This window comes from Hydra vulgaris, chromosome 01 (genome assembly GCF_038396675.1).
Source record: "Hydra vulgaris chromosome 01, alternate assembly HydraT2T_AEP".
NCBI lineage: Eukaryota > Metazoa > Cnidaria > Hydrozoa > Anthoathecata > Hydridae > Hydra > Hydra vulgaris.
The window spans coordinates 29,779,922-29,795,035 of NC_088920.1; the positions used below are offsets into that span (position 1 = coordinate 29,779,922).

General features: G+C 26.3%; 1 protein-coding gene across 1 annotated transcript in view; it reads right to left on the reverse strand.

The window, feature by feature from the left end:
* Positions 1-6,071: 6,071 nt before the first annotated feature.
* LOC100208431 (ecdysteroid-phosphate phosphatase) overlaps positions 6,072-15,114 on the reverse strand; it is a 31,729-nt gene continuing 22,686 nt past the window's right edge. The window contains exons 5-7 of the mRNA XM_065787869.1: positions 8,064-8,233; positions 7,769-7,980; positions 6,072-7,668 (exon numbers count right to left, since the gene is read on the reverse strand). Coding sequence (XP_065643941.1) covers positions 6,549-7,668; positions 7,769-7,980; positions 8,064-8,233 — 1,502 coding nt within the window. The 3' untranslated portion in view covers positions 6,072-6,548. The remainder of the gene's footprint in view (positions 7,669-7,768; positions 7,981-8,063; positions 8,234-15,114) is intronic.

The following is a 15,114-nucleotide window of genomic DNA, read 5'->3' on the forward strand; positions in this document are numbered from 1 at the left end:
CACACAATCTTTGCAAACGATCACAGTTATTTCCTCCACATGGTTAGCATACTACGTATTTTTGCTATGTTAAGTCAATGGCGTCATATGGCATCACTTGGAAATAAAGGGTTAAATATTCAAATTTAAAAAAAAATTCTTTCCAAAATTCTAAGGAGGAGGAAAGACGCGATCAACCTCATTGTTCCCCCATATGGATTTGCCCTTGACTACACTACAGAACAAACAAATCAAGTTAGTTTCGTATTGAAGTCATCAGATAAGCGGGCATTTTGGTTAAATTAGATAATTTAAACTATATTTAACAAATGCTAAAGTTGTTGATATATAAAAGTATTTTGTTAAATTACATTATTACATTAAATTTGAAGAAAGCCGAATCATTAACCGTTAATCATGCAAATTACATTTAAGTTAAAAGTACAGTTAAATTAAAATTATCAAAGTTTTAATTTAATTTTTTTTCGGACATTATTTTTTAAAATTAAAGTCGTCAACACTTTACTTAATTCGCTATAATTTTTTCTTTTAAAATATTTTAATCCTTTTCCAAAAGAATGTTTAAACATGTCTCCATGTATTTAGATTAATGTGCTAATCTTTTTAGCATATTACGTAATATTACTGAACAAAAGAAAAAGTGATAAAAAATCAAGTAAAAGATAATGGTAGTAATTGTGAAAAACTTAATAAAAATCCTGAGTAAACATTTTTATTTCTTAACTATTTTTATCCCTTCAATTTTAACGGTTAGAAAATGAAGCCATTAACGGTTAGAAAATGAAGCCATTAACGGTTAGAAAATGAAGCCATTAACGGTTAGAAAATGAAATTGAAACATTTAAGTTACCAAAGTTATTAAAAACTCAAATAAAAACATTTGAAAATCCAAATTTAACTAGTTGTTGTCCCACATCCAACTTCGGTGCTTGTTGTAAAAATAAAGCGGGTGACTCTTTAAGGAACTTTATTATTATTTTTTTCTATTCAGTTTTGTCTCAAGAATGTTGTAAGGACCTTTGATGCCTATAAGACGTTGTATAGACCTCATACGGGCGCTTGTCCCGCTGGGTATGAACTCTACAAAATCAGCACATTATTGATTATTATTGAGTTATAAAGGAAGAAACAATTTAACGTTGTCTGTATATATATATGTGTATATATACACACACACATATATATATATATATATATATATATATATATATATATATATATATATATATATATATATATATATATTTATATATATATATATATATATATATATATATATATATATATATATATATATATATATATATATATATATATATATATATATATATATATATTCATAGTCAAAATATCTCAAAAATTTTGTTATAACTCTTAAGATAACTTTAATTTAAAGTTGTTAATAAAACACATTTGCTGTTTTATTATTATTATTATTATTATAATTATTGCTATTATTGTTATTATAATTTTTATAGAACAATATTTAATCTTTGAATTTTAATTTTTCAAATATGATTTAACTTGTTTTTTTAAGTTTCTATTTGTTATTAATAAAAACTTTGGATGAAACTTAAAAATTTATAGATGTTTACAAATTTCGTTAAGAAAAAAAAAAAGTATTTTTTATTACTCTCTTAAAGTTCTTTTTTTTTATTATTATTCTTAAAAAATTTTGTTATTATTATTATTAAAAAATTTTTTATTATTCTTAAAAAATTTTTTTATTATTATTCTTAAAGTTCTTTCGTGGTTCTCACGTTATTTAAAAATTTTATTCATCGGGTTTAGTTGTTAGAATGGTAAAAAAAAAATAGAAGTTTCGAGTTGTTTCCGTTGTTTGAACAACATATTTTTGAGGATGCGGGATAAACTATCTGTAAATAGGCGCCATTCACTCGGTGTTACATGTGATACCAATCGCTTCAAAATGATCACCTAGATTCCAATTAGATTAAATATATATATATATATATATATATATATATATATATATATATATATATATATATATATATATATATATATATATATATATATATATATATAATATATATATAAAAAATTATGGTTTATAAGAACTATACGCATACTTCAAGGTATATGCTAGTGTAAAAGGAAAGCTTCAGGATTATGCGTATTTGCTTGAATGCTTTTGATAAGGGCTTGGTGATAAGACAAATTATGTCTTCTTCTTACCCCTGCTATTTGTATTTATATTATGGTTTACGACTTTAGTAAATTTAAATGGCAAAAAAAAAAAAAAAAAATAGTTGCTCTTGAATTACCATAACACAAACTGAAATGTTGGTTCGGGTCACCTGAAATGTTGGTTCGGGTCACCTGTACTTTTATACTTGTTTGGACTGTTCGAGAAAGTTTTTTAAAGTTCTAAAAGTTTCTTGAAAGTTATAACCCCTTGCCAGACACCCTTATACTTCGAAAAAATGTAGCTGTGCTTACGTTATAGTATAAAGTGGAAATTTATTCAGGTTAACCTTTTAACCCCTTGGAAAAAAAAAATGAAATTGTGTTATAAAGTCTCGCTATTCATTATTAATTCTGTTTTGTCTATTTTATGCAAAAAGTTGCATTGAATTTCCTCATTGTTTTATCACCAACAAGTTATTTTAGGTCAATAATGAGTTTTTCTCAAATACTTTAAGACAATCGTCATATGACATGCTACAAACTGGTAAAAATAGCTTAGATAAACAATGGTGAATCTTTTCAAATAAATACAACCTTTTATTGTATGTGTGACCAAGCACTGCACATTCTTATAACGGTATAACAAAAGTTTTATAGTGATATTTAAGCAGATGACAGTAAACAAATGATTTCTATATTTTATTTAACAATTAATTTACTAATTTAATGTTAATGAAATGACCGAATTTTTTTATTTTAAAACATTTCCACGAAAATTCTTTTTTCGATATGCTTTTTAAATTCAATGTTTTATTAATAAACCGTGACAAAAATAGTAGTAATTGCGATTGAAAATTTTTGAATTAACTACCTAAAGGCAACGTTGGAAACCGTTGTTTTTAAGACAAATGTTTATAAACACCTTCCAATTTTTATAAAGGTAAAATATATAAAATTGCGTCTGAGAGTCCAAAAGTTAAAAATTTAAAAGAACACAACCTAAAAACTATTAATACAAAGGAACTAATATGTAAATTTAAACAAGAGTCGCAGATGTATATAAATCGTATCGAAAATTTATTAAAATTATATATAAATATGAAATTATCTAATTTATGTAAATTTAAAGATATGTAAATATAAAAAATAATTTTTTATAACGTTACAATATAACGTTATTCAAAAATTATTTTTTTCATTATTATAATTTTCATTTTTTACAAGTGTACAGGAGTACAAGTGTCGTATCAATTTTTGATACGACACTTGTACTCCAAGCTGACGAAACGTCAAAAAAGAAATTAAAACTGTAACATAAATTCATAAAATGTAAAAACAACTAAAAATTAAAAAGACTATAAAATTTTTTACCAAAATCTTATTAAAATTGCAAAAAATAGTTAACTAGAATACGTAAGTTTTCAAAATCCGATTTTTAATATAAAAAAAAGCACGACTCAATTATTAATGACATAATGGGAAGGGATGAAACAAACGCATCTTCACTACCTTACAGAGTTAAACTCGACAACACTAATATAAAATGTAAACTCTAAACCACTTTTCTTTAATTAAAAACAAACTTTAAAAGGCTTTAATAAGTATTTCACAAATGTTAGTTCAAAGCATGTGAATAAAGTAATTCTTACATCAGAATCATTTATCATATATCAAAACCACTTTATGATGCTATATTATGCAAAAATGAACTAAACTATAAAGAATTTAAAGGAGCGCATTTTTCTTTAGAAAATAATAAATCACTAGGATTTATTGAAATATCTAGTAATATATCAATTATTGACAAGTGTAGAATGTTTACTCATGGTGTAAAGCTAATTAACATAGTTAGACCGTCTTCTGATTTAGAAAGACTCAAACATATCTAAATAAATTAATTATGAGGTCAACATGTCAGGAGAAAATTCTTGTCTGACATGTTGACCTCATTGTCAAAGCTTTGGTCACGACAGCCCGCAAAATAAGTGTTCAAACTTTCCAAAATTTCTTTTCCCGATTATAATATGATCTTTATTTTATTTGTACAGTTTACAATAATAAAGTCATTTTTAAATGAATAACTTCTTAATTTCAGTTTCATATAAATATAAAATAGTTAGTGGTCAACCACGAGTCAAGTAAATGCTCTAAAAATACTCTGTATATTCTCATTCTATTACTTTCATTAACTTTTTTATTTTTAGGTGGCCCAACAAGATCTATCGGTCTTGACACAGAGTTGCACGGAAGAGCATTTAACTAGAAAGTTCGTGCATCCTTTTTTACCAGTGGCCCAAAGTATGTCCAGAGCTCGCTTCAAACCCTGGATTTCATGCTTCTAAAACAAGCACTCTAACTTTTACCTCTTACTGTTGAACTGCTGTCACATGTGATGTTTTCTGAAAACTGAGTTATAATTGCAAATCAGTCCTTTTAAGAGAACTTAGGTCATCCATTTTTTTAAATTTAAAGTTTTTAGGTATTAGCTTCTTACACAGATAAAAAATTTTTTTAAATATTTCTTTGTTACTTTTTAAGTAACATTTTGGAATATGCAATAAGACAAGTGAACGATTATACTTAAGCTTAAAAATTAACCTTGATTATAATTTAATAGATATTAATGAACTTAGATGAGCTTATCTTTATTATTAACAACTATAACGCGAGATCAATAGAATTTAAACCTATGCGTACTTGTTTATATAATATCAGTGTCCCAGAGTTTATTGAACATTGAGTGTTTGTACTCCAGAATATGAAGAATAAAATATTTTTCTATTACATACCGAGTTTTATATTACGGAAAACGACGAAACCAAGTAAACCTAAAAACCCGAAAAAATAATCCACTTGGTAATTAAAGTAAATCGCGTAAACTTTAATTTGATAGAATTTAAAAGTGTTTTATGTCTATAGGGACTTTATTACCATAAGTATTAATCAATATATAATTAATAACAATAATAATCAATATATATGTTTTTATCTCAAAAGAGGACGTATCGCAAAAAATTACGATTATCGGTGCAGATCGATAATCGTAATTTCGCTGATAAGTGTTAGCTACTAATAAAAAAAAAATACGAACTTATTAAGATTGCACTATTTTAAATTAGATCAAAATTCATAGACAGATTTTGAAATTGATTAAAAAATCTCTCAGAGTTTTAAAGTTAACACAAGTTAGGGAGAATGAGGGTGTTAAGGGAAAATATAGGAGATGAGAAAATACCAAAGGAATGAACCTTCTTCGTTACCTAAGGAAGCTAAGGGAGAAGTGTATCTAATTCTAAGTTTTCACTAAGAATATCCTAAATAAAACATTTTGTTAATTGTTTATTATTAAACGTCGCTTTGTTATAAGCAAATAAATTGTTAATAGATATCAAAAATGGTCGGAAATATCGTCATTATATGTTAATATTGCCGGAAGCATCATTACAAAAGAAAAAACTTAGTATTGCAAAATCACCTTTAAATTAAACTTTTAACAGTAAACCAAATTAATGATAAACAACTACCCTATATTAGCCAAATATTCCACAATTTTTGTAATAATTCTACCAAAACCGACCGACCAATATGAGAATTTTTGTTGAAAGCATTTTTTAAGGAAGTATTCAACATATTTAATAGCTGCTACAGACAAAAAAAAAAAAAAAAAAAGATCGTTTAAATTCTTTTCAGATTTAATTAAGTGATCTCAATTAAAATTTTAAAATATCTTGCATATTGCTAAAACTTGCGTACGAATTTTTTTTTTTTAACAAAAAAATCCATGAATATTAAAACAAAACGCCTGGAGAAATTTAATACGCAAGGAATCAAATGAATAAATGTAACACGGACTGATAAGTCATAAAAAATTCACAACAAACATAATAATTTGTAAAAATCGAAATAATAACAATATTCGATTCAAATAAATATTTATGTAAATATAAAAACGGATCATTATATACAAAATAGACAAACAATAAATCTTTGTGACAGCGTCCAATAAAAACAATTTTAATAATTTGTGAAAGCATCCTAGACGGATACTTTATTCTTAAGTGTACACAAATAAACTTCCTCCTCCTTCTGCAAATTAGTTTATGGAGATATCATAATAGAATAAAAAAAGCCATTGACGTCATTCAAAACGTCAACGTCAATCATCAAAAAGGCGAATTAAAAGTAGTTATAATCAACATTAGAAGCAATTGTTATATATATATATATATATATATATATATATATATATATATTATATATATATATATATATATATAATATATATGTATACGCCTTTATCATAAAAATAAATGATAAACGCATGCATTTATAAATTATTTGATATTTTTACGTTACGACATAACGCAAGTTTTAATTCACAATGCCAATAAATACCTTTAATCTTGCAAGACTCTCCAATCAAAAGATTGATTTTGACTATGCGCTAATGAGGGAATACTTGACTGTACTAGCGACCAGCGCTTATTTGAAACTTGTTCTATTACAACATGCCCACAAAACGGCACTTTTTGAATAACCCTAATTAAATCGTCTGTTTTTCTCAAGCTCCCTCCAGTTAGAATCCTCGTACAAACATCTAATGACGCGGAATGTCCTAACATAAGTATATTACCAGAGAAATTTTTAACTACGTGATCGACAAAGGCGTGTGAGCGATAATAATATTCGTCGCATTTTTCGTGCAGATTAAACTGGGATAAAGAAAAAAAAGGTTGATAGTTCTCATCTACCTTCGTACCAAACTCAGCTAATTCATTGTTGGCCATAAATTTTGGCAAATTGTTCTTACACCACATCATCCATTCAAATAAAGCAGGTTCTATTTTAATTTTGGATTGCTGATCTCCCATTCCATCTAATACAGACGCAGCTGTCTGTATTGAACGAAGAGATGGAGAAGAAAACACGTGTGAAAAACTGATACCTTTAGCACGCATTGCTTCCCCTATTAATTTTGCCTGAAACATACCGATTTCAGTTATTGGACCGTCCATAAAAAAATCTTTTGGACCGCCACGACGCGTCGGTATGCGACGAGGCATATTTAAATTTCGCCGATGATAACCTTTATCGTCAATATAGACATTAAACCAGTCATGTCCAAATGTCAAATCAACACGCTCAGCATGGCGCATTACAAAGATTCGACGCAGCTCACTGTTAAATGTGTCCTTTTCTGGCGCCGGCGCAGTTTTAATAGTCCCGTTAGAGTCGTACATTTTTATAGTCTTTTTTAAAGTAGAATTTTCAATAGGATTTTCAGAGCTTCTTTCTTGTGAAGTTAATTTTCGAGATAAAAATGGAGAATTTAAGAAATTTACTTTACTTGAAGACGTTGCACCCAAAACAATTGGACTCCATGTAGGATTTTGATTATCTTGACAATGATTCGCTCTGTTTTTTTTAGCATTAAAAGACTGAGATCGACTGGCCATTTTAATTGGCTGATGTACCTCAGTTTTCTGCGGGGTACTGTTTTTAAAGACGGTCATGGATCTAAAATATTGTAAAAAACAATCATATAATCGTTCTGTAAAACATTTACTGCCATATGAATTGTGGGTCAGAAGGGTATTAACAACTTTTACAGACTTACAAATTCTTCGACCATATTTTCCATTCTGCAGTCTTTTTAGTAGAACTTTCTGGAAAATATCCAGTTTTTCCAGTTTCGTAACTTTTACCTTCTCTCCAACTACTACACGGTTGATATTTGTGATTTTCAGAGGTCATGATCACGTGATTATTTACCAACAGATCTAGCTCCTTTGGATGAGTCGCTTTGTAGTCTTCAACAACGACGTGTACCTGTAATATAAGCACATGTGCATTTGTTTACCGAACATTTTTTACCATAAGAACAAGTCGGTTTTGAATTAAACAAAACACACCTGTTTTCCGTTAAACCTGCTCTCTCTTGAATATATTTTTAAATGCCAGTTCGCAGACGACCGAAGATCAATTTTTTTTGCTAAACTTTTCAGTTTGCTTGAATGGTCTTGTGAAAAATTGTATGCAAGTGTTAAATGAAACTTTCGATCATGTGGTTTAATATAAATCCCTAAAAAAAAAAAGAACAGCCATGAATAAAAATTATACAAAAAAATAGACCATATAAAATCAAGAAAGCAACAGAAGAACAAAAACTGTTTAAGAAAGTTCAGTTTAAAGTTTACTTTTATCTAATTAAAGCAACTCCTTATAATTTTTATATACATACATATACATATATATATATATATATATATATATATATATATATATATATATATATGCGCACACACAAAACGTTCAACTCCATTTCAATAATTAAATATCAAATATACAAAATAAATAAAAAATTAACGAGTATTCTCTAATAATCAGAACTTCAACTAATACTATATTAGCAATTTCATTGAGCAAAGATTAATTTCTTATTACAATCTTTCCACCGGTATAAGTAATTAAATTAAAACTAAACGTTACAAGAAAGATTTAAAATTTTTTACAAAAAACAAATTGTCACTGAAATAGGTTTTTGCGTGACGGTGACTTTGATAATTTAAAAAAAACTATTTACAAAATTTTAAAGCAAGCTCTGCATATGGAAAGCTTCGCACTTAGGCAATTTGTAAATTCCTTAAAGCTTGTGACGTCAAAAGATTTATAAAGCTTGTGATAAACCGAGATAACGCCTCGTTTGAGCGTTATATAAACATCGCTGCGCAACAAATAATATTTACAACGCATTTACTTTCATATAACTGATTCTATATAACGAGAGAATCAATAACTTTGACAGTTATTTCGCCTCATTTTTAATCAGCGCATATATTTATGATCTATAATTTATCGCCTAAAACATGTAAAAAAGCGTTAACGTTCTAGATAATTTGCATGATTTTTTCCACAATGCACATTGTCAACGCAAGCTGCCATCACCTGCTCTCACAAGCTTCCATCACAAGCTCTTTCCCTAAATAAAGATGGCTAGTACTTCAAAAAAATACTATCATTTTAAATTTAAACTTTTATTTAATATTAAATTTAAAATCAAGCTCAATACATTGAGATTTAAATTTTATTTTTGTAAACAATCGCTGTTGGTAATTAGTTTTGTAAGCATTTGTTATTTTAAACCTAAATTATGTGCACAGCTGCATACAAAACATCTAAAAACAAAAAAATAAATTCCTAATAATTTATGCAAATTATGTTTTATTGCGTAACAAAATCTTTAGATTACCCTTGTAAGACTTCTAGAATGCCCAATCTTTAAATAATTAAAACAAGAGGTTTTAAGCGTATTAATTTTCATTTAATGAAAACTTACTCATATTTGAGTATGAAATTACAAAAACTCCAAGAAATATAAAAATCAAAACTTATAAAAATATAATTTACAATAATTTTAACTTTATACAGGTTTATTTATAGAAGCAGACTGTTTCGACATTTATTATGTTTATTACCAAAACATAAACAATAAAAATAGCACGATTATACAAGTATAATCTAATTATCATTCTACTTTACCGCCGCCATCACCATCTTTGAGTTTTAAAAATATTTGCATATCTATTTTAAGCATGTGAAATTCTTTACTATACCCTGATCAGATTAAACAAGTTATTAAAAACATATTTTACATTTTTCATTAACTTTATAACTTACAACTATATAAAAAATAGCAACAAGAGTTGTATATAATAAGATATATAACTATATATCTTTTTATATATATAAACGGAGAGAAAATAAGGTGCTAAAATAAATCTAATTTTCTTCAACAATTTGTTTTACCATTATGCTTATTAGGCTCATCAGGAAACTTCCTCATGAAAAATTTTTGAATTTTAATTGGGCTACCTTTTGATGTAATCAGGATTTTGATGTGATCATTTCTTAACTTATATAAAATAACATCGTCAGTTCAAAATTGCAATCGTAAATAATGTGTTTTAGGGACAGCTCAATTAACATTACTTTTTAACAAGTCCCTAATATTAAAATTTTTTTTTTTTTTTCAAAAGTATGTCATGTTGGATCTTAAAAGTAACGAAATTAAATACAAATTAAAAAAAAAATAACCATTTCATACTACAATTATTATTTAGATTTATTTGCATAAAACTATGTTTTTTTAATTAGAGATTAAAAAAATGCATTTACAAGTGCATTACAAGTTTTTAATAAAAAAATTTTTTTTAGTTTATTATTTATAAAACAATTATTATTTTTGAAATTTCTATATTATTTTGCATCTTTTGAGTACCAGGTTGACATACCTTTAAAGAACTTTTTACTTTTAAATATTAGGACCCAATTGGAAATTAAGTTGTTAAGTTAATTAAGTTGTTACTAAATATTGGAATATAATATGTTAATATTATATTCCAATACTTAGTATTAAAAATAATGTTTCAATATCATTAAAAATAATGTTTTGAAATTTTAAAGATTTTTTTTTTCATCAATTAACAACATTTAAACATCTAGCCACTTAATTATTAAAAAAGATTTTTTTTTTAACTGCTCTAATATATACTTTATATAAAGTGTATATATATATATATATATATATATATATATATATATATATATATATATATATATATATATATATATATATATATATATATAATCTTTTATAAGGGAGATCGGGGAGACTTCGGACACAGGTAGAGAATGGACACTTTGAAATCTCCTACCCTGTTAACATTAGGACAATGTTGTCTATAGTCGATATGTTGGTAGACATGCTCTTAGCTTTAAAATAGTTAGGTGACAGTAATATTTATTGATGTAAAATTTTCAATTCCAAGTGAATCATTCAGATCCTAGTTATGAACTCTGCCAGAGTTCATGCAACTTTTTTAGAACAAACAGTTACCTGTGGACATTGGGAATGTAAGTATTTGTAATCTATATATGAGTTTGTAATGATTCCCTTGATTTTTTTCAATATATCCCTTATGGGGAGACTTCAGACATTTCAGACATTGTCTAAAGTCTTCAGTTTTACAAAAGTTTTACCTTTGGGCCTTAAGGAGGTGAAATAACAAAAAAAAAAAAAAAAAAAAAAAAGGAAAAGTTTTATAAAATTTTTCAGAGTTTTACAAAAGAAAAATCCTTTCCAATAAATTTATAAGAAATATTGAAGAATTTGCATTCATCGCCTTTATGGATATAGTGCGTGCATTGCCAGTTTTTACAGAAGACAAGAGGTCTCGTTTTAAGGACATGATATATTTTAAGTGCAATTTGGATAAATACCAATTGCAATAATTTATAAATGAAAAATAAACTATCATTGTTGAAATTGCGCATTTATTTGTTTGATGTCCATAATCTTCCCTATACATGTCCAAAGTCACCCCATGCATGCGGTGTGACTTTGGACACTTGACTAGCATTTTTAAAATAGCTTTTAAACATCGAGAATCAAGAAATATAAGGAAAGTTAAAATCTCAAAAGATAAATCATTGTAGTTTGACAAAAAAATATGTTACTTTGAAAAATGCAATAGTTATTAAATAAGCCCAATTAAAGTAAAAACTGTCCAAAGTCTCCCCGGTCTCCCTTTATATATATAAAATATTCTTTTAGATCTCCTGCCATTTAATGTTTTACATATATACTGAATACTACAAAAATGGCATCAGAAAAATCAAAAATAATTTAATAATTATGTAGAAAATATTCAATAGAATCATTCAAATGTCTGAGAGGTCAAGACAGGTGTGAAATGAATAGGGAGTTTATAAGGGAAGCTCAGACTTCCTAACATTGACATGATATAAAATTTCAAATTTTTTTTTTTCATTAAGAAAAAAGATCAACTTGTCATTGAATACCCTTATTTGTTTCACACTGCCTCACTTGTAGCTAGAAGACACCCATGTGATATGATTTAATAATAAACTATTTTTTATTTTAATGGTTATGATAAAGTTGAATTTAAAAAATATTATGCCTTCAAATCGAAATGTGATAAAGTTGAATGTACAGCTGTCATAGTGTGTTTATAACCATACTCACTGGTAACAATACATCACACACATCATAAACAAATAATAATAATAAAGAGTTCAGGACATGAATGACGATAAAATCATTAAAAAAGTAACTAGAACTTGAGGAAACATTTTTATCAAAATATTACAGAGATTAATATTCAAAAGATACAAATGAAATATATTCCACGGTAGAAATGACTAAATATTTTTATATAGATTATAACTTTTACATCTGAGTTTGCGTTTTTACAAGTTTTAGTATAATGTAAAAAAAAAGTAATATACATAAAATAAAAGTATTAAAATAATCTTTTATTTTTTCATTCCTATACAATGTTGTTTTTGTTAACAATGTTAATAAAAACAACAGCAATAATAATAATAATAACAACAACAACAATAAACAATGTTGTTTTTGTTAACAATGTTAATAAAAACAACAGCAATAATAATAATAATAACAACAACAACAATAAACAATGTTGTTTTTGTTAACAATGTTAATAAAAACAACAGCAATAATAATAATAATAACAACAACAACAATAAAAAAAAAATTAACAAATAATAAAAAACAATAAAAATCTAACCATAAGAGAACACCAATAATATAAAATAATGAAAGAAACAAGAAAAAATTTTATTGTTATTATTAACCTTTATGCATGACAAATTAACCTCTGACAAATTAATAGGAACAGTTTATCATGGAGGAGATTATCGTGGAAAAGGAGTTTATCATAGAGGAACATATAATCATAAAAGATAAGTTTATTGTTGATAATAATAGTTTAGCCATGATAAACTATTCCTCCTTTGTTTTTGTTATTGTTGCACCAAACGGTCTGTGTTCAATGTCTTATTTTCAGTCACCTAGTCACCTTGTTGGTTGTCACCTAGTCACCTAGTTGGTTGTCGCCTATTCACCTAGTTGGTATTTCTTTTTTTATTTTACTATCATGTTTATTTAATATTATACATATTTATATTATACATAACTATGTATTTATATATTTATAATATATTATTATTTAGTTATTATTTTGCATTTACAAATTTATTATTTATTAATTTGTGTGCAGTTTGAAAAAAGCCAAAAAGTTAAAAAGTAGAAACTTAAAAACTTAAAAAGTAAAAAAAGTACTGATGAAAATTGAACAGATTTCAACAAAAAAAAAGAAGTCAATGTATATTTATGTTCATAAAAATCAAGAACCACATACTTCAGACTTATTCTTAAAAAAATTAATAAAGATAAGTATATAATATTTATATAAAAATAACTTACATAATTAATAAGTTGCAATAAAATATTTAAATGTTTGGATATATCAAGCCACAGCATCTGTTATTTAATACTAGCAACAACAAAATATTATCAGCTAGACAATTATCTCATTAAAAAAATCCAAACTGTTAACATAAACTTTATGTTTTAATAAAAAAAGTTTTCTTTAACAAAATTTTTTCTTTACATAAAAAATTCAAAATTTCAAAGTTATTTAACCATTTTAAATTTAGGAGCGGATTAATATTGCTACTAAATAGGATTTAATTTTCTATATGAAAAGAACTAATATATTTTGCTTGAAGATAATTACTATTGTGAATAGTATTTGAATTGCAGATAAAAACTATTAAATGTACTTTTCAATACAATTTACAATGTAAAAACGTCTATAATAAGTAATCCTCTCCTATCTATGTACATAAACTTAAGCAATGTTTTTTTAAGCCTAAACTTATAGAGGCTGCTAAAAATTTTGAACAGTCCTGAGAAAAATTTTTCATTTTAGAGAAAAAAAAAAAAAAAGTTTTTTTTTAAAGATAGCTAGAAGGAAAATAAATGATATTTTTTATTGTATACTATAAATGTTTAATACTAATTCATAATGCAAGTTCAAGCTTATGAACTTATGCATACGGATTAGGAAATAGTTATCAATTAATGTATAATTAATTACTTTATGTTAATTTCATCTACACGCAACTTCAGCCTGTTTAACTGTTATTTATATTTTTAAATCTATTTGTTGAAAACATATTTATAAATATGATATATATATATATATATATATATATATATATACACGTACATGCAGGTAGATTGTCTCTTTAAGATACAAGGTGGCTAAAACAAGCTGTATACAAATCTCAATCAAATGAGCAGAAGTTATTTGGTGAGATACTAGATAAAGGACAAAAGAGATGCAGTGTTCAGAGCACTAAAGCAAATGATCAGGAAAAGACAGGGATGTTTTTGGAGAAGGCTAAAAAATGATAGGTGAAAAGATAATTACAAATGAAGTTGAGTAAAAACAAGTTGGATGGCTCATTTTGAAAAATGGCTTAATGAAGAGTTTAACTAGAATAAAAAAGGTTTATCTGTAGTGAATAAAGTTAACCAGCTGAAATAATAAGCTCATTTAGGTAAGGCCGCTTGTTCTTTTAGCATATTGGCTAAGATGTTGAAGGTTTCAGGGGATGTGGATGTTTTAGACTTTGTAAGAAGTTCTAACTAAAAAATATACTATATATATGCATGCATTGAACTTACCATTTTGTATAAAAATACAATGCATGAAAATATATTTGCGCAATAAAAGTTGCAATTTATTCATAATACTATATCATAAGATTTGTAATCATTGTGGATGTTCAGAGGGTGGGTCAGTGGTTGAGTCAGATTTTTGCAATGAAATTGTACATGAAGGTAAAATCCTAAATGATTAGCTGAAAAGTTGGATGGTTAAGTTTTATAAAGGAGACAGAGACACTAGAATGTGGCTGGTATAAAAAAATGAAACTGAAGATTTTTGAATGAGTTATTGCCAAAAAATTAAACTAGGCATTCATCAATAAGATGCAGTTAAGGCAGGCAAAAAGCCATTTTAAGGCATGCAGTAAGGTTTTAGGAAATAGGACAACAGACACAATATC